The 18,387-nt window shown below is 44.8% G+C and overlaps 1 protein-coding gene across 8 annotated transcripts in view; it reads left to right on the top strand.

Annotated features, from left to right (window-relative positions):
• Nucleotides 1–18,387, top strand: part of LOC137532545 (inter-alpha-trypsin inhibitor heavy chain H4-like) — a 250,307-nt gene that overhangs the window by 100,533 nt on the left and 131,387 nt on the right. For 7 of the 8 annotated variants that reach the window (XM_068253163.1, XM_068253164.1, XM_068253161.1 and 4 more), the window contains exons 18-19: nt 4,754–4,801; nt 16,696–16,719. In XM_068253163.1, coding sequence (XP_068109264.1) covers nt 4,754–4,801; nt 16,696–16,719 — 72 coding nt within the window. The remainder of the gene's footprint in view (nt 1–4,753; nt 4,802–16,695; nt 16,720–18,387) is intronic. The other variant, XM_068253162.1, reaches the window with a different exon arrangement.

Raw genomic sequence — 18,387 nt, 5'->3', positions numbered from 1 at the left:
GTGACCCACGCATTGTGCGCATTCTGGACAACACCAATTACTGGGTTTATACCCTTCTGGATCCACGGTACAAACACAATGTTCCAAAACTGCTTGAAGAAAGAGTCAGACAGGTCAAAATGGAAGAATACCAGCAGGCCCTTGTGGAGACTTTAGAGAGGAGATTGACATCCTCCCCCTCCTCTAGCCAGTTGTACGCAGACAGACTGACTTCCGCAAACCCAGGACGACCAGGAGGGCAGCAAACAACGCAAGCCGCAGCTAGTACCCAAAAGGGAATGGTATCGGCAGTGTCCTTGGAGTGGGAAAATTTTCTGACACCCATGCAGCCGCAGCCCACTGAACAGCAAGCGTGCAGATCCACCTCCAACACCGATCGCCTGGAGAAGATGGTCAAGGACTACATGTCAGATGGCGTAGCTGTGTCGAACCATCCATCTGCACCCTTCAACTATTGGGTATCGAAGCTAGACACCTGGCACGAACTGGCAATGTACGCAATAGAGGTGCTGGCTTGCCCGGCAGCCAGCGTTATGTCGGAACGCTGTTTCAGTGCTGCCGGAGGCATCGTCACAGATCGGCGTATCCGCCTCTCTACAGACAATGCAGACCGTCTGACTCAAATTAAAATGAATCAATCCTGGATTGGAAATGACTACGCAACACTCCAGGACCCCAACCAAGTAACATGACCAATGAACATCTGGGATGGTGTTGCGTTTCCGGGCCCTGTTTATTGAACCTCTCATCTGTATTACATTTATGACTGCATGGCGGCAAAAAGCATTGCTGCTATATCCGCACGCTTTTTGTCCACATGCAAGGCCTGGGTTGTTGTGTCTCACAAAGCGTGGCCTTCTCCTCCTGCGCCTGCTCCTGTTCCATCACGTCTGCTGCTGCTGGGTTAGCGTTGCCGCGTGGTCCCTGTTTATTGAACCACTTATCTTTATTACATTTATGACTGCATGGCGGTACAAAGCATGCTATCCGCACGCTTCTTGCCCTCATGCAAGGCCTGGGTTGTTGTGTCTCACAAAGCGTGGCCTTCTCCTCCTGCGCCTCCTCCTGTTCCATCACGTCTGCTGCTGCTGGGTTAGCGTTGCCGCGTGGTCCCTGTTTATTGAACCACTTATCTTTATTACATTTATGACTGCATGGCCGTACAAAGCCTGCTATCCGCACGCTTCTTGCCCTCATGCAAGGCCTGGGTTGTTGTGTCTCACAAAGCGTGGCCTTCTCCTCCTGCGCCTGCTCCTGTTCCATCACGTCTGCTGCTGCTGGGTTAGCGTTGCCGCGTGGTCCCTGTTTATTGAACCACTTATCTTTATTACATTTATGACTGCATGGCGGTACAAAGCCTGCTATCCGCACGCTTCTTGCCCTCATGCAAGGCCGGGGTTGTTGTGTCTCACAAAGCGTGGCCTTCTTCTCCTCCTGCGCCACCCTCCTCCTGTTCCATCACGTGTGCTGCTGCTGGGTTAGCGTTACCGGTCCCTTTTCCTGGAACCTCTTATATGTATTACATTTATGACTGCATGCCGACAAAAAACATGTTACCTGTGCAAAGAAAACAGACATTTCCCGCATTTAAAAGACAGTTTTCCCTTTGAAACTTTAAAATCGATTTTCTCAAAAACTATAAGCTCTTTTTGCTAATTTTTTTTTCCTCTTGTACCCACTCCCAAGGTGCACATACCCTGCAAATTTGGGGTATGTAGCATGTAAGGAGGCTTTACAAACCACAAAAGTTCGGGTCCCCATTGACTTCCATTATGTTCGGAGTTCGGGTCGAACACCCGAACATCGCGGCCATGTTCGGCCTGTTCGGCCCGAACCCGAACATCTAGATGTTCGCCCAACACTACTTATGTCCCTGGTATGGATTTCTAATCAACACTTTAATAAACTAAACTTGATGGTTCAGAGTTTTCTGTGGGCTAATCGACCCCCCAGATTATCTGTTGATACTTTAAGGCTGCCGGTGTCTAAAGGAGGCCTTGCCCTTCCTCATTTTCAATTATATTATTTTGCGGCCCAACTCACCTATGTTTATCTTTGGCTTCATAATATAAGGGATGATGCTTCTATAGATGCTGAAGCGGACATGGAATACTCATATGAGACTTTATGTAATATTATATATAGGTGAGAAATGTTTGCGGATAGGGGTAGGGATGGTCGGAAATCCCAATTTCCGATTCCGCGGTAAATCCCAATTACCAATTACCGATTCCGCTTTCTGCTACCAATTTCCGCATTCCAATGCGAAATTTCCGCCGGAAATTGCGGAAATTCCACCCGACTTTAACATTGATTTTCTCAAAAACTGTAAAGTCTTTTTGAAAACTTTTTTTTGCATCTTGTTCAGAAGATTCTGTTTAATAAACCCTGACAATTTGGTGTTTCTAGGACTTACAAGGGCTTTGCTATTAACCACTAAAGTCGGCTGATTTTTACTCTAATGTAAAATGCAGAAAATAGGCAGATGCAGATTTTCTGCATTTTACATTACAGTAAAAATCTGCCGACTTTAGCGGCTAATAGCAAAGCCCCCTTAAGTTCTAGAAACACCAAATTTTCAGGGTTTATTAAACTGACTCTTGTGAACAAGATGCAAAAAAAGTTTTCAAAAAGTCCTTATAGTTTTTGAGAAAATCAATGTTAAATTCGGGTGAAATTTCCGCAATTTCCGGCGGAAATCCGCCTAGCGCACTTGCATTACCGATTTCCGCATTCCGATGCGGAAATGCAATTTCCGATTGGAATTTCAGAAATTGCATTCCCGTGAAATCCGAATGAGCATCCCTGGATAGAGGCATTGCTATTCTAAAATACTCCCTCAAGATATATTACAAATGTCAAAAATTAACTTGGGGATAATAAGTTTAACTTCTCTCCAAGTGCCCCTCTGTGGAGTAATCCAAAACTCTCTGAATATGCACTTCTAGGGGATGTTAGTTTCTGGGTAAAAAGAGGTGTAAAATATGTCAATCACCTTTTCCATAACAATAAATTTAAATCTTGGTCCCAAATGGCGCTTGAATTTTCGCTCCCAGCTTATTCAGATATTACCAGCTTTGTCACGCAGCTAAATCACAATTTTGGTATCTCACTGTTGTTCTATCTCCAGGTATTATTGAGAAGTGGCTTTTAGATAAAGATTCTACCAAACTTATTTCCAAATTTTATTCCAGTTTAATGGAAAATAAGTACAATTCTAAAATCTCCAACACCAGATTGGGTTGGGAGGCTTGGGGGGAAGAGTTCCGGTTATCTGACTGGCAGGACTTTGAGGAGTCATATATGAAAACTGTAGTATACTCCAGAGACAAACTTATACAATTACGTTGGTATCACCAGATTTACTATACTCCTGTTAAAATATCTAAATTTGTAAGTGACTCTAGTGATGCGTGTTGGAGGTGTGGACATAGTCCAGATACTTTTAAACATATGACATGGGATTGTGACAAGATACGCTCCTTCTGGGATAAAAATTTACAAATTATGGAGGTGGAGCTCAGTTTGCATGTAATCTCCTTATATAAGTGTTGTCTTCTGGGAATGGTGGATGACCTTTCTTTGAGTAACAGTAAAAAAGTTTTGGCAAGGTTATTATTCTTTTATGCAAGGGAGTCTATTGCCTTAGAATGGAAGAAATCTTCGGAGCCTTCTTTAGCCCTTTGGAAACAATTAATAAACTCTGCTTTACCTTTCTACAGATTAACATGGTTAGCAAGGGGATCTGCTTCTAAATTCTCCAAGTTGTGGGATGTATTTGGTAAATAATGAAAGACCAGCCATTGTCAATTTGGATGTGAATCTAAATATTTTGGATTCGTTATAATTGCATTCAGGGTGTCTCCTGTTCTTTTTAGTGGATTACACAGTTTATAATGTCCTTTTGGTGCGTTCCTCTTCAAACGCTGCTCACTTGATATGCTACTTCATTGCCAACTGTATTAAGATCAGCCTTTGTTATCCTTAGCTTACACTGTTGCTTTAGTACTGATGTTATCTGTATGCATATGGAATATTTTTCCCATGGTGTAGTATTGTAATACTTCTTTATGGTATTGATGGTTTCTATTGTCAACTGAGTTTTGTTATTTGTTGTGTGTGATTTAAAATCAATAAAAAGATTTAAAAAAAAAATGTATTAAAATGTATAAAGCAAAGTGGTGAGCAGGGAACTTACTTCCTTGCGTTTCACCGCTCACCGTCACTTCCTGAAATGCCGCCCTCTGTACTTCATTCATCACAAGTGACGGCGCGCGGTGGAACGCAAGGAAGTAAGTTCCCCGCTTGCCACATTTTAATACATTGATTTTAAATGATTTAATTAATGAAACTAGCTGGAGGGGGAGCGGGGAAGGGGGGACCCGGGTGAGGGGGGAGGTCGGCCCCCTTCCTGCCTCTTACCGGCCCCCCTACCCACGACCAGGGCTGGGGATGTTTCCACGGACTGAAAACGTAGGTGCAAAAAGGCCATTTTCTCTCAAAATGTACAGGAAAAAAAAATTGTTTACAAAAACGGATCCATATTAAATGGATCCGATCTGCAACAGACAAGTGTGGACCTAGCTTAAGAAGGGGTAAGGCAACACAGGTTCACAATGCCAGTGTGAATGAGGCCTTCAAGGGTATTGCCTTGCTCTCTGCACAGTAATATTCAGTATATATGTAATATTTTTTTATATAATAACAAAATCAATAGCAATGTAATTTTAATCTTTACTTCTCTGTTGTACAGTAACAGAACCGAACCTCCATATTTTGGATGAGACAACCTCAATAATCAGTAAGTACTTTTACCATCACAAAAAAAGATATGGGTCAAATAAGTAAACTTCTTTGGTGCCATAAATATCATCTTCAGCATTTTAGCAAGTATTTTACTGCCTTCACTTTATCTACAAATGTAAAAAGAGCTATGAAGAACAGTTGGCATTATAATATGAATTAACTTTATTTGCTTTACCAAGTGATTCTCCAAAACATTTCAGTCACCACTCATTAACCTCTAGCCGAGCGCGTCACGCCAATGGGCGTGGCCGCGACGGCAGCCCCAGGACTGCCTAACGCCGATCGGCGTAAAGTCCTGGGGCTCTGTTTTGCAGGAGATCACGCGCAGCCTTGCATCTCCTGCTTGGTGGGCGGAGCGGAGCGATCTACAGCAGCGCTGTACTGGGGACAGCCGTGTGCCACGGCTTTCCCCTCCTGAGCCACAGAGTTGATCGGCTGTCATAGGCTGAAGCCTATGACAGCTGATCACGGGGATTGGCCGGTGGGGGGAGGGAGGTAGGGGGGTATACAATAGATTAAAAAAAAAAAACACACTTTTTATTAAAAAATAACATAAATAAACAAACACAAACAAACAAACATCTGGGGGCAATCAGACCCCACCAACAGAGAGCTCTGTTGGTGGGGAGAAAAGGGGGGGGGGATCACTTTTGTGCTGTGTCGTGTGGCCTGCAGCTTGGCCTTAAAGCTGCAGTGGCCAATTTAATGAAAAAGTGCCTGGTCTTTAGGGGGGTTTAACACTGCGGTCCTCAAGTGGTTAAAGAGAAACCGTAACCAAGAATTGAACTTCATCCCAATCAGTAGCTGATACCCCCTTTCCCATGAGAAATATTTTTATTAACAGATCATCAGGGGGCTCTGTATGGTTGATATTGTGGTGAAACCCCACCCACAGTGTAATGTCAGGACCATGCTTCTGACATCAATACAAAAAGATAGGAAAACTTTGACCTTGGGGGAAAAAAAAACTGTATCTTTCCGGCCAGCCGGTGCACAGCATCCTCAGGCACACCACCCCTGTGACAACATATAGCAATGGAAAAAGGACAAGGCACTCCAAGGCTGAAAACTCAGCCTTCGTGTGCCGTGTTCTTTTCCCATTGCTGTTGGTTCTGACATCACACTGTGGGAGCCTTGTTGCATTGTGGAAAATAACAGCTGTTTACAGCTGTTTCCAACTGGCAAAAAAAAGCAAGCAGCATCTCCTTCCACTGACATCACCTGCCAGCTGTAAACATGTCACCATGTGATAAATGTCAGAATGTAAATCAGGGAGAGGGAAGATTTTACAATGGGCAAACACTGACTAAATCATTTATACATAATTACTGTAAAAATGAAGCACTTTTTTATTACATTATTTTCACTGGAGTTCCTCTTTAAAGCGTTATGAAACCCTGACATAATATTCAATAAAACATGTTTTCCTACTTTTTATATGCCATACGGCTATCATATTTGCTTTTGTGCATAAGTATTATTATTCATTTATAAATTACAAGTTCCCAAAGCACACTTTTATTGGTCTGAGAGCTGACTTTGCATTTTATTCATAACAGGTTTATTCATCTTTTAATTTAAGCAGAAATACTTTCTGAGTGTCTGTCTGTGTTCTGGAGTGTCTGCACAGTCAGAGAATGTGTCACATACCTCACTTGATACAATTAAGTAAACACAAGACAACATTATCTTCACATCGGATGCTTCCAGCTTTCTCCCAGCAGGGAACTTGTAAGTCCTGTGTTAACCCTTTGAATGCTGATCTAAAAAAAAAAAATGCTGGTAGTATATAGAGATGTCCCAAACGGTTTGCTGGCGGACGGTTCCAGGCGAACTTTGGGTGGTTCGCGTTCGCCTGCGAAGGCAACTTTTGCGGAAGTTCGATTCGCCCCATAATGCACTATGAGGGTCAACTTTGACCCTCTACATCACAGCCATCAGGCACATTGTAGCTAATTCAGCTACACTTAGCCCTGGGGCCCCACCCCCCTTATATAAGGCAGGCTCCGGCAGCCATTACACTCACTCGTGTGCCAGCAAATAGACAGAATAGGGCGAGCTGCTGCAGACTTTTTCTCCTAGGGACAGATTAGTCAGGCTCTTGGCTTCTTAGCTTGCTCCTGGCTGAATCTTATTGCTTTAATAGCACCCCTCATTCAACAGCTCTTTTCAGAGCTAATGCTGTTCTTGTGATCTTTTTTTTTTTCTGTGTGTCAAACTGACACTTGTGTTGCGTACACAGGATTGCAAATTCATACTGTGTGTGTGCCACTGCCAGCAGCCCAGCAGCACATTCAGTGACTACCTGTGTGTGTGAAAGGTAGCTGCACATTGTACTACCCAGTACTGCATATAATACCTACTAGTACCTGTTGTGTTTAGTTAACCCACCTCATCACTGCATATACCTACCTTTGAGTTGAGTGAACCCACTTCACAGCATATAACTACCTTTGTGTTCAGTGAACCCACCTCACTGCATATAACTACCTTTGCTTTGAGTGAACTCACCTCACTGCATCTAACTACCTTTAGTGTTCAGTGAACCCACCTCACTGCATATAACTACCTTTGTGTTCAGTGAACCCACCTCACTGCATCTAACTACCTATTGTGTTGAGTGAACCCACCTCACTGCATCTAACTACCTTTAATGTTCAGTGAACCCACCTTACTGCATATACCTACCTGTTGTGTTGCGTGAACCCACCTCAATGCATCTAACTACCTTTAGTGTTCCGTGAACCAACCTCACTGTATCTAACTACCTTTAGTGTTCAGTGAACCCACCTCACTGCATATAGCTAGCTGTTGTGTTGAGTGAACCCACCTCACTGCATATAACTACCTTTGTGTTCAGTGAACCCATCTCACTGCATATAACTACCTATTGTGTTGAGTGAACCCACCTCACTGCATCTAACTACCTCTAGTGTTCAGTGAACCCACCTCACTGCATTTAACTACCTTTAGTGTTCAGTGAACCCACTTACACTGCATATAGGTAAATGTTGTGTTGAGTGAACCCACCTCACTGCATCTAACTACCTTTGTATTCAGTGAACCCACCTCACTTCATATACCTAGCATCCCCCCGAGATGGACAAAATGGACAAACCAGGTAGAGGAAGAGGTAGAGGTAGACCCAGAGGAAGGCCACCTGGCACTGGCAGGTCTGTACAAGGTCGTGTGGATGTGATTTCGTGCGGACCTGGTGCAAAGTACAGTGCTCAGAAGAAGGCGCGTGCCATCACTTCCCAAAATTGTGAGGACGTGGTTGAGTATTTAACACAGAACAACTCATCTCCCGCAGCCACCAGCGCTACTACAAGCACCACATCCGCTGCATTTGACACTTCGCAGGAGTTATTTGGTGTGGAAGTCACTGATTCACAGCCAATAATGCTGCAACATGATGAAGTGTTGCATAGACAGGATTGCAAATTCATACTGTGTGTGTGCCACTGCCAGCAGCCCAGTAGCACATTCAGTGACTACCTGTGTGTGTGACAGGGAGCTGCACATTGTACTACCCAGTACTGCATATAATACCTACTAGTACCTGTTGTGTTTAGTTAACCCATCTCATCACTGCATATACCTACCTTTGGTTTGAGTGAACTCACCTCACTGCATCTGACCACCTTTAGTGTTCAGTGAACCCACCTCACTGCATAGAACTACCTTTGTGTTGAGTGAACTCAACTCACTGCATCTAACTACCTTTGTGTTCAGTGAACCCACCTCACTGCATATAACTACCTTTGTGTTCAGTGAACCCACCTCACTGCATATAGCTAGCTGTTGTGTTGAGTGAACCCACCACACTGCATATAACTACCTTTGTGTTCAGTGAACCTACCTCACTGCATATAGCTAGCTGTTGTTTTGAGTGAACCCACCTCACGGCATATAACTACCTTTGTGTTCAGTGAACCCACCTCACTGCATATAACTACATATTGTGTTGAGTGAACCCACCTCACTGCATCTAACTACCTTTAGTGTTCAGTGAACCAACCTCACTGCATCTAACTACCTTTGTATTCAGTGAACCCACCTCACTTCATATACCTAGCATCCCCCTGAGATGGACAAAATGGACAAACCAGGTAGAGGAAGAGGTAGAGGTAGACCCAGAGGAAGGCCACCTGGCACTGGCAGGTCTGTACAAGGTCGTGTTGATGTGATTTCGTGCGGACCTGGCCCAAAGTACAGTGCTCAGAAGAAGGCATGTGGCATCACTTCCCAAAATTGTGAGGACGTGGTTGAGTATTTAACACAGAACACGTCATCTCCCACAGCCACCAGCGCTACTACAAGCACCACATCCGCTGCATTTGACACTTCGCAGGAGTTATTTGGTGTGGAAATCACTTATTCACAGCCAATAGTGCTGCAACAAGATGAAGGCGCTAAGCAAGTTACAACACCTCATACGTCTGAGTTAAGTGGCAATAGTATGGACCTAACGTGTGAGGAGGGGGATGATGAAGCACCTGATGTTGGTGCAGTTGTGGAGGTGTCTGAGGAAAGTGAAGCTGGGCAGGAGGATTATGATGCCGATTATATGGATGCCACGTATGTTCCCAATAGAGGAGATGACCAGGGGGACAGTTCAGAGGGGGAGCCAGAGAGGAGTAGGAGGAGACGAGTCCATGAAAGAAGCAGAGGGAGCTCGTCCTCAGAAACAGCTGGGGGCAGTGTCCGGCTCCATGTATTGCCAGCTATGGACAGCCAGCCAACATGCCCTTCAGCGTCAGCTGCTGAAGCCACCATAGTGCCCTCACCCCAGTAGTGCCATCACCCCAGGGGGGCTCAGCGATTTGGAAATTTTTTACCGTGTGTACCTCAGATCGGAGCAAAGCCATCTGTTCTCTCTGCCTCCAAAAATTGAGCCGTGGAAAGGCCAACACTCACGTAGCAACAAGTGCCTTACGAAGGCACCTGGAGAAAAGGCAAAAACGGCAATGGGAAGACCACCTGAGGAAAAGCAGCACCCAAAAGACAAGCCACCCTCCTTCTCCTCTTCCTCAGGTGCATCATCTTCGGCCGCTTTCTCCCTTACACCTTCACAGCCACCCTCCTCCACACCGCCTCTGCCCTTGAGCGGTTCCTGCTCCTCTGCCCACAGCAGTAGCCAGGTGTCCGTGAAGGAAGTCTTTGAGTGGAAGAAGCCAATTTCTCCCAGTCACCCCCTTACCCGGCATCTGACAGCTGGCAGGGCGGAACTATTAGCTCACCAGCTATTACCATACAAGCTGGTGGAGTCAGAGGCTTACCATAAATTTGTGGCCATTGGGACACCGCAGTGGAAGATACCAGGCCGCAATTATTTTTCACAAAAGGCCATACCCAAGCTGTACCGTGCAGTTGAGAGGCAAGTGGTGTCATCTCTTGCGAAGAGCGTTGGGTCAAGGGTCCACCTCACCACGGATGCCTGGTCTGCCAAGCACGGGCAGGGCCGCTACATTACGTACACAGCCCATTGGGTCAACCTGGTGACCGATGGCAAGCATGGAGTACGTGGCTGTGCAGCGGACCAACTTGTGACACCTCCACGGCTTGCAGGCAGGCCTCCTGCCACCTCCTCTCCTCCTGCTACATCCTCTTCGCTGTCATCCTCCTCCTCCTCCTTGGCTGAGTGGCAGTTCAACTCTAGTGGTGCTGCCATCTCCTCCTCTCCTGCTACACAGCCCCATCTCCCCAGAGCCTACACTGCATGCCAGGTACGACGGTGTCACGCCATTTTAGACATGTCTTGCCTCAAAGCGGAGAGTCACACTGGACCAGCTCTCCTGGCTGCTCTTAACAAAGAGGTGGAGCAATGGCTGACCCTGCACCAGCTGGAGATCGGCAACGTGGTGTGTGACAACGGCAGCAATCTCCTTTCCGCTTTGAATTTGGGAAAGCTGACACATGTACCCTGCATGGCACATGTGCTGAATCTGGTCGTGCAAAGATTTGAGTACCCAGGCTTACAGGACGTCCTGAAGCAGGCCAGGAAGTTGTGTGGGCATTTCAGGCGGTCTTACACAGCCATGGCACGCTTTGCGGACATTCAGCGGAGAAACAACTTGCCGGTGAGACACCTCATTTGCGATAGCCCGACTCGCTGGAATTCCACCCTGCTCATGTTCTATCGCCTGCTAGACCAGGAGAAAGCCGTCACCCAGTACCTGTACAATTATAGTAGAAGGACACAATCTGGGAAGATGGGGATGTTGTGGCCCAACAACTGGACACTGATGCGAAATGCATGCAGGATCATGCAGCCGTTTGAGGAGGTGACCAACCTGGTGAGTCGTTTTGAGGGCACCATCAGCGACTTGATCCCCTACGCTTACTTCCTGGAGCGTGCCGTGCGTAGAGTGGTGGATGAAGCTGTGGAGGAGCGTGAACAGGAACAGTTACGGCAGGAGGAGTCGTGGGAGCGATTTTCATCCGAACCAGATGTTTACTCGACACCTGCGGCAGCACAGAGGGTGGAGGAGGAGGAAGAAGAGGAGTCGTGTGGGGAAGGAGAGGAGTCAGACTCGGATGAGGATGAGGAAGGTGTTTCTGTGGAGGAGGAAGAGGCGTTGGCAGAAGAACAACCGCAGCAGCCGTCACAGGGGGCTTGTGCTGCTCCACGTTCCCGTGGTATTGTTCGTGGCTGGGGGGAGGAAGAGGAGTTGCGTGATGTCACTCAGGAAGAGCAAGAGGAGACGGAGTACGTCTGGATCCGACTTTGTGCAGATGGCCTCTTTCATGTTGTCCAGCCTGTTGAGGGATCCCCGTATCAAAATACTCAAGGGGAATGACCTGTACTGGGTGGCCACGCTACTAGACCCTCGGTACAGGCACAAAGTGGCAGACATGTTAACAACTTAACAGAAGGAGGAAAGGATGCAGCACTTGCAGAACAAGCTGTCGATGATGCTTTACAATGCGTTTAAGGGTGATGTGACAGCACAACGCAATAAAGGTACCACTGGCAGTAATCCTCCTCCTCCCAAGTCCACGCAGGCAAGGACAGGACGCTCCAGTGATCTTGGGGTGATGTCGGACATGCGGACATTCTTTAGTCCAATGCCTCGCAATAGCCCTTCTGGATCCACCCTCCACCAATGCCTGGACCGGCAGGTAGCCGACTACCTCGCCTTAACTGTGGATGTAGACACTGCGAGCAGCGACGATGAACCCTTGGTCTACTGGGTGCGCAGGCTTGACCTATGGCCAGAGCTGCCCCAATTTGCCATTCAACTTCTCTCTTGCCCTGCCGCAAGCGTCCTGTCAGAAAGGACCTTCAGTGCAGCTGGAGGCATTGTCACTGAGAAGAGAAGTCGCTTAAGTCACAAAAGTGTTTAGTACCTCACCTTTATCAAAATGAATGAGGCATGGATCCCGGAGGGCTACTGCCCGACCGAAGACTAAGTCAGTCCCCACACACAGCATCTCTGCCTGCAGGCCGCTTGCCTTCTCCTCCACCACCAACAGGGTCCAGGACTCCAGGCGGATTCCTGAATTTTTAAGGCCACTGCTAGCAGCGGCCGCTATACTAGTTTTTCTGGTTCGTGTACATGCCTGCCTAATTTTTCTGGCTGCAGTGTGGGCGGCTGCAACAAAAAAAAAATTTAGCATTCAATGTGATTTCTGCCCTTAAAACTCTGCTTTGCGTGAAATCCTGATTTTTCCCCGGGACTTTGGGCATGTATCCCACTCCGCCATGCCCCCCTCCAGGTGTTAGACCCCTTGAAACATGTTTTCCATCACTTTTGTGGCCAGCATAATTTTTTCTATTTTTCAAAGTTCGCCTCCCCATTGAAGTCTATTGCGGTATGCGACCTTTTGCGCGAACCGAACCTTCCGCGGAAGTTCGCGAACCGAAAATCGGAGGTTCGCGACATCTCTAGTAGTATATAATATGCTGTAAATAATCTTTTTGAGCAAAGAAGAAATGCTGGGTTTCATTCTGCTTTAAGGGATTGGTTAAGACCTGCACACAGCAGGCTGTTACTGGTGATAATTTTTTATGTAACACAAGCTTTTTTCTAATCCAGAACAGTTTTCTTGCTCTTATTTCCATGTGAATTAAAAAATAAAAATAAAAACAAATGTATACCTTCCCTCCCCCAGCCAACAAAACCTCTGGAGCAACACAAGTTCATCCCCCACTCAGCTGTAGGAGGTGATGGGAGCAAAGGGAGACCCTGCTAGCAGTGGGGGTTCTTCCCAACACTGCATACACATGGCAAATGGGATGCAAATAATTCTGCAAATTCTATATACAAATGTATCCGTTTTCAAGCTGCATACATTTTCATACAAGGTATTTGTATCTCATCTCTACATTTCACTCTCCCTTCCAGAAGCCACTCACCAATGGGTAGAGCACACGTTTGGCATCTATGGCTTCCCCTCTTCCTGTCCTCTGGCATTTCCTCAGTCATCATAGGGGACTTCAACATCCCCATCAACACTAACACCTCCTGTGCCTCCAAGTTCCTGTCTGCATCCTCTACTTACTCTATCCTCTTTTACTGACCCTGAGCTAGCAGCTGCCCTATATAAAAACACACTAACTTCATCCAATGACTCTATGGCTCCCTCCTTCACGATCTACCATCGCTGGGCCCTTGAACAAACCTGGCTTAACTAGGAGATCAAACTACTGAAACGCCACTCCTGGATAGCAGAACATCATTGGCGCAACAATGATTTGCCTGAGCATTTCCAAAGTTACAAAGAAGCTTAATATACAGTCAAACAGGCCCTCTCGGCAGCCAAACACTCATCATTTTCCTCACTAATCCCTTCACAGTCTGACTTCCAGCACAGATTGGTGCTACAGATAATCTGTTCCATTTGGTTGGTGGGCTTATTCAGCCCTTAACACTGTTCATTCAGAGTACCAATCCAGTCTTATTACCATTATTTATTGTATTTATAAAGTGCCTGCATATTACGCAGCACTGCACAAAAGATACCGTAAATGGGTTAACATACAAGATAGGACATACAAGGAACTCACAACAAAACAAGATCATGCAAATGATTTGGTAACAGTAGTTCAGTGTGTTTGGTCACAATAGAGACTGTGCTAATCCACAAGAGGGGTGTCAGACAGTGGGTTAGTATAACTAATCAAGCTGGAAACACTAGGGGAGGAGGGCCCTGCCAGAGGCTTACAATCTAAATGGTGGGGGCAGAGACAATAGGTGCAGTCTTCTTCACATATATTATTTATCCCAGTTTGATTGGATTGGCTGCTGATTTATACTCAGCAAGAAGTAACTCTCTTGTTGGACCTGTGATGAAGTGATCTGCCAACTGTAAAATGTGTGTCATTCAAAATATTCACCCAGTTACTGTGATTTGTTGTTTGATTTTATTACTGTCTTATTTTTGTAAACTTTTTGGGATGAATGCACTTGATCTGGTTGTGACCATATAAACCTTTCTTCTAGTTTATACCATTAGGCTAGGTTTACACTGTTGCATTGTATTCCCTGTAAAATCAGGATTGCAACACAATGGAGGGCAAAAGTCGCATTGTGTGTTGGGTGTGCCATGGGACGCATACAGCGAAGCATAAAGTCAATGAAAAGTATGGTTTACCGCACCTTACACTGTGTTCAAAATTATTATGCAGATTATATTTTTTCTCTGATTTTCCTGAATAGTTGATACAAATGGCAGTCAGCATCATTTTTGAGTCATCGGCTAGTATAATGCAAATGTTACTGAACAAACCTCCTCATGATAACAGTATGATTTTTAAAAACAAAAAATGTAAATGGTCATTTGTTGAATTTGCAGCATTAAGAGCCCATATTTACTGAGATCAAAAGCTATTTCCATTAAAAAATATCTCAACAGGTCAAGTTATTTATGAACATAGGACCCCACATTTGAAAGTAGCTTTACAATTCTTGCATCCATTAAACTTGTGAGTTTTGGAGAGTTTCTGCTTAAATTTCTTTGCAGGGTGTCAGAATAGGCTCCCAGAGCTGCTGTTTGGATGTAAACTGCCTCCTACTCTCATAGATTTTTTTGCTTGCGGTTGCTTTGAAGGTTCTCAGTAGGATTGAGGTCAGGGGAGGATGGGGGCCACAATATGAGTTTCTCTCCTTTTATGCCAATAGCAGCCAATGACGCAAAGAGAATCCTTGCAGCATGAGATGGTACAGTGTCATGCATGAATATGATTTTATTATGGGAAATACGGTTATTCTTTTTGTGCCATGGAATAAATTGGTCAGTCAGAAACTCCACATACTTTTCAGAGGTAATTTTCACACCTTCAGGGACCCTAAAGAATCTGAACGGCTCGCTTGCCATGATTCCAGCCCAAAACATTACTCTGTTGTTGACATTGCAGCTTTGTTGGAATGTGGTGGCTATTAACCAACCCTCCACCACTCCATCCATCTGGACCATGAAGAGAAGACTGTTTAAAAATTAGTATTTTTGTAGTTCTTGGCCCACTGCAGCTGTTTCTGCTTGTGAGCTTAGGTTAGGGGTGGTTGAATAGAAGGTTTATGCACTGAAATCCTCTGGAGAATCCTGCATTTGGATGTTCGCCGGACTCCGGAGGCACCAGCAGATTCAAATATGTGTTTGCTGCTTTGTAATGGCATTTTAGCAGCTGTTCTCTTAATCCGTTGTATTTGTTTGGCAGAACCCTTCCTCGTTTGCTTTTATCTGCACAAACCGATGTGTGCTCTAAGTCAGCCACAAATCTTTTAACAGTTCAATGATCATGCTTAAATTCTCATGAAATATGTAAGGTTTTCATACCTTGTCCAAGGCACTCAACTATTTCACACTTTTCGCCAGCAGAGAGATCATTTTTCGTTCTCATATTTCTTGAAAATAGCGGTCTGCTTTATAATGTGGAACACCCTTTTTTTTAGTAATTTTTCCTTTAGTCGGGCTCACCTGGCAAATTAGTTATCAGAGGTTTCCAAGATTGATTTTAGGGATCAAAAGAGCCCCGAGACACAATACCATATACACAATACCAAGAGTTTAATTGAAAAACAAAATATTTAATCTTTATGACACCTAAATGTGGTTTGCATAGTAATTTGGAACACGGTGTAAATGTGCACGTTGTCCTTAACCACACAGCATGCCTTGCGTTATGCTGATGGATTTCACCACACCGCACTGCTAATGTGCCAATCCAATGTGAATGCACCCTTACATATACTCCTGCATACTCCTTCTTACATATACTCCTGCATACTCCTTCTTCACTCTGTGAGCCTCTGTCTTCATCCTCGCGGTGTGCCTTATCTCCATGACCCAGCAGCCTATACGTACTGATGTAACATGCCACGTGGGTATCAGAGCAGAGACGCACCGCAAGGATGAAGACATAATAATGTTGCTATTTTCCTTGGTGCAAGATGCTGGACTCCTCCGACCATGCTATGCTTCATGAGAATAAGTGTCAATTCAGGTAAGACAACTGTAATATAGATCCCCACATGCTTCCTTGAGCTGTCATATGGGGACAGGACAAAGACACTGTACCATGAGGAGGGGGGTATTTCTCTGTGGGAGAGATTTGCATTTTCTAAAATTAAGGAGGGGTGGTATTTTCTTAGCCACACCATTCACAAACAATTGACCTTTTTATTGGGCTTCTCTTCAGTATGTACATGAATGCAAGAGTAGAAGATGTGTACATTGTGCCTGCATAGTGTGTTAGTAGCTCCATCCCCAGAGTGCAGGCACAGTGGACACATAACACCCCTTCTACCTCTCACACTAATCTGACTTTCATTTTTATGTATCTCATGATTTGAATTTTAATGAGGGGCGTTGGCTTTTATTCTTTCCATGTTGATTTCATATGCGAGACCTATCCAGTAACCATATTACTTCTCTAATTTGCAGGTCACCATCCAGTTCTATACACAGGTATTAATAACATCGAAGCATTTTTCTTCTATTTCTAGAAGAAGTTCAAGTGATCTACACTCTTCTCTTCTCTCTATCCCTGTCTCTATCTATTTCCTTATTCCTATGTTTCACTCACCTCCCTCCCTTTTCTATCTTTATTAAATTCAAAGGTAATATTAAACACAAAGGTGACCTTTCCTTTCAGAAGTCAGTCTCATCTGTATTGAACAAAGAGCAGTGACAACCCCCCCCCCTCCATCCCCGATGGATACAACCATTATTTCACTATGTGGTAGCCAGTTGGCTACCAGCCACATCAGGCACCCATTGAACCCCTGATTACCAATGATTATCACAGGCGTCTGTTAGATGACTGAAGCACCCCACACCAAAATGACCCAATCCAGCTCAGTAGAGTATAATGATGACACCATACCACCATTTTCTTACTTTTTTTCTGGATATTTTTTATACATAGGCTCCAACCTTAGGGGCTCATTTTGGGGGTCATGGAGTAATATATTTATAAATGTTTTGAGTACAGTTTATGACTAATAAGGGGTTAGAGTATTGCATGATTTTCTAACCTGCAATCACTGATTTAAGTTTTAAAAATAAGGCATTATCTAATATCTGACCCTGAAAGCGCAAGCCTGGATCCAAGCCAGGGGATGCAAACAATCTCAGACTGAGAGAGAACTACACTGGAGTTTGAACAAATGGGTGAAACACTAATTTTACATAAGCGTCGCCAGTGTAGAAGTTGACCGAATATGTGGGGTCAAGTGCGATGATTAGTAGACTAGACCATGTGACTTGTTGTCAATTGGTTACATATGCTCCATTTCTTTATAGTGATTGGTTAATGAAAGCTTTTCACCTCCATGCACAAGTATGTTTTGAACTGACAAATGAATGATTATTTTCCACAATGTTATATAACATTGTTGGTTCTGTGTTGTTCTGCTGCACAGAAAAAGTCAAATCAATATCTAACAGAATAATAAGAATAAGCAAAAAGAGAACAACGTTTTTGCCAGCCGAGGGCCGGGCCGAGGCATAGGCTGGAGAGGCTCCAGCCTCAAGGCGCAGGGTAGGAGGGGGCGCAGAATTCATTCAGCTGTCATTCCTAACTGTGTTTGAAGCAGAAATAAATAAGAAAAGGGGATACATAGCAGTGACTGCAAGCCAGATAACTAGATATTAAGGTGTTGGGGAGGTTGTGGACCCTGTGGCCCTCTTAGTCTAATAGCAATCAGTGTGTGACGGCTGGGTTGGGAGGGATGGAGGGGCGCACTTTGGTGTCTCAGCCTGGGGTGCTGGAGGACCTTGTCCCGGCTCTGTGCCAGCCCCTGGCTTGGTTAATATAAAAAAATCAAACTCAATTTAAAACTTTAGAATATCTTACTACTTATTCTTGTACACAATTCACATAACCTGATTAATATTTAGAAAACACAAGAATAATTCCTATCTGGAGTGTGTACATTATAAAATATAACTTTTAATAATATAATTAAAATAAATTCATATGCCTAATTCACCTAACTGGGGTTGCCTGACTGAGCTAGAGAGCACAGCTCTCATTTATTGTTTTCTATATGTTATGATTGTTAATTTATAAGATATGCACCTTGCACCCTAGCACTTAGCACTTTATTCCCTGACGACGGCTCCAAATGGGGA

This window comes from Hyperolius riggenbachi, chromosome 9 (genome assembly GCF_040937935.1).
Source record: "Hyperolius riggenbachi isolate aHypRig1 chromosome 9, aHypRig1.pri, whole genome shotgun sequence".
NCBI lineage: Eukaryota > Metazoa > Chordata > Amphibia > Anura > Hyperoliidae > Hyperolius > Hyperolius riggenbachi.
Note: the sequence above shows the minus strand (reverse complement) of the source record. Positions and strands in the feature narration are given on the sequence as shown.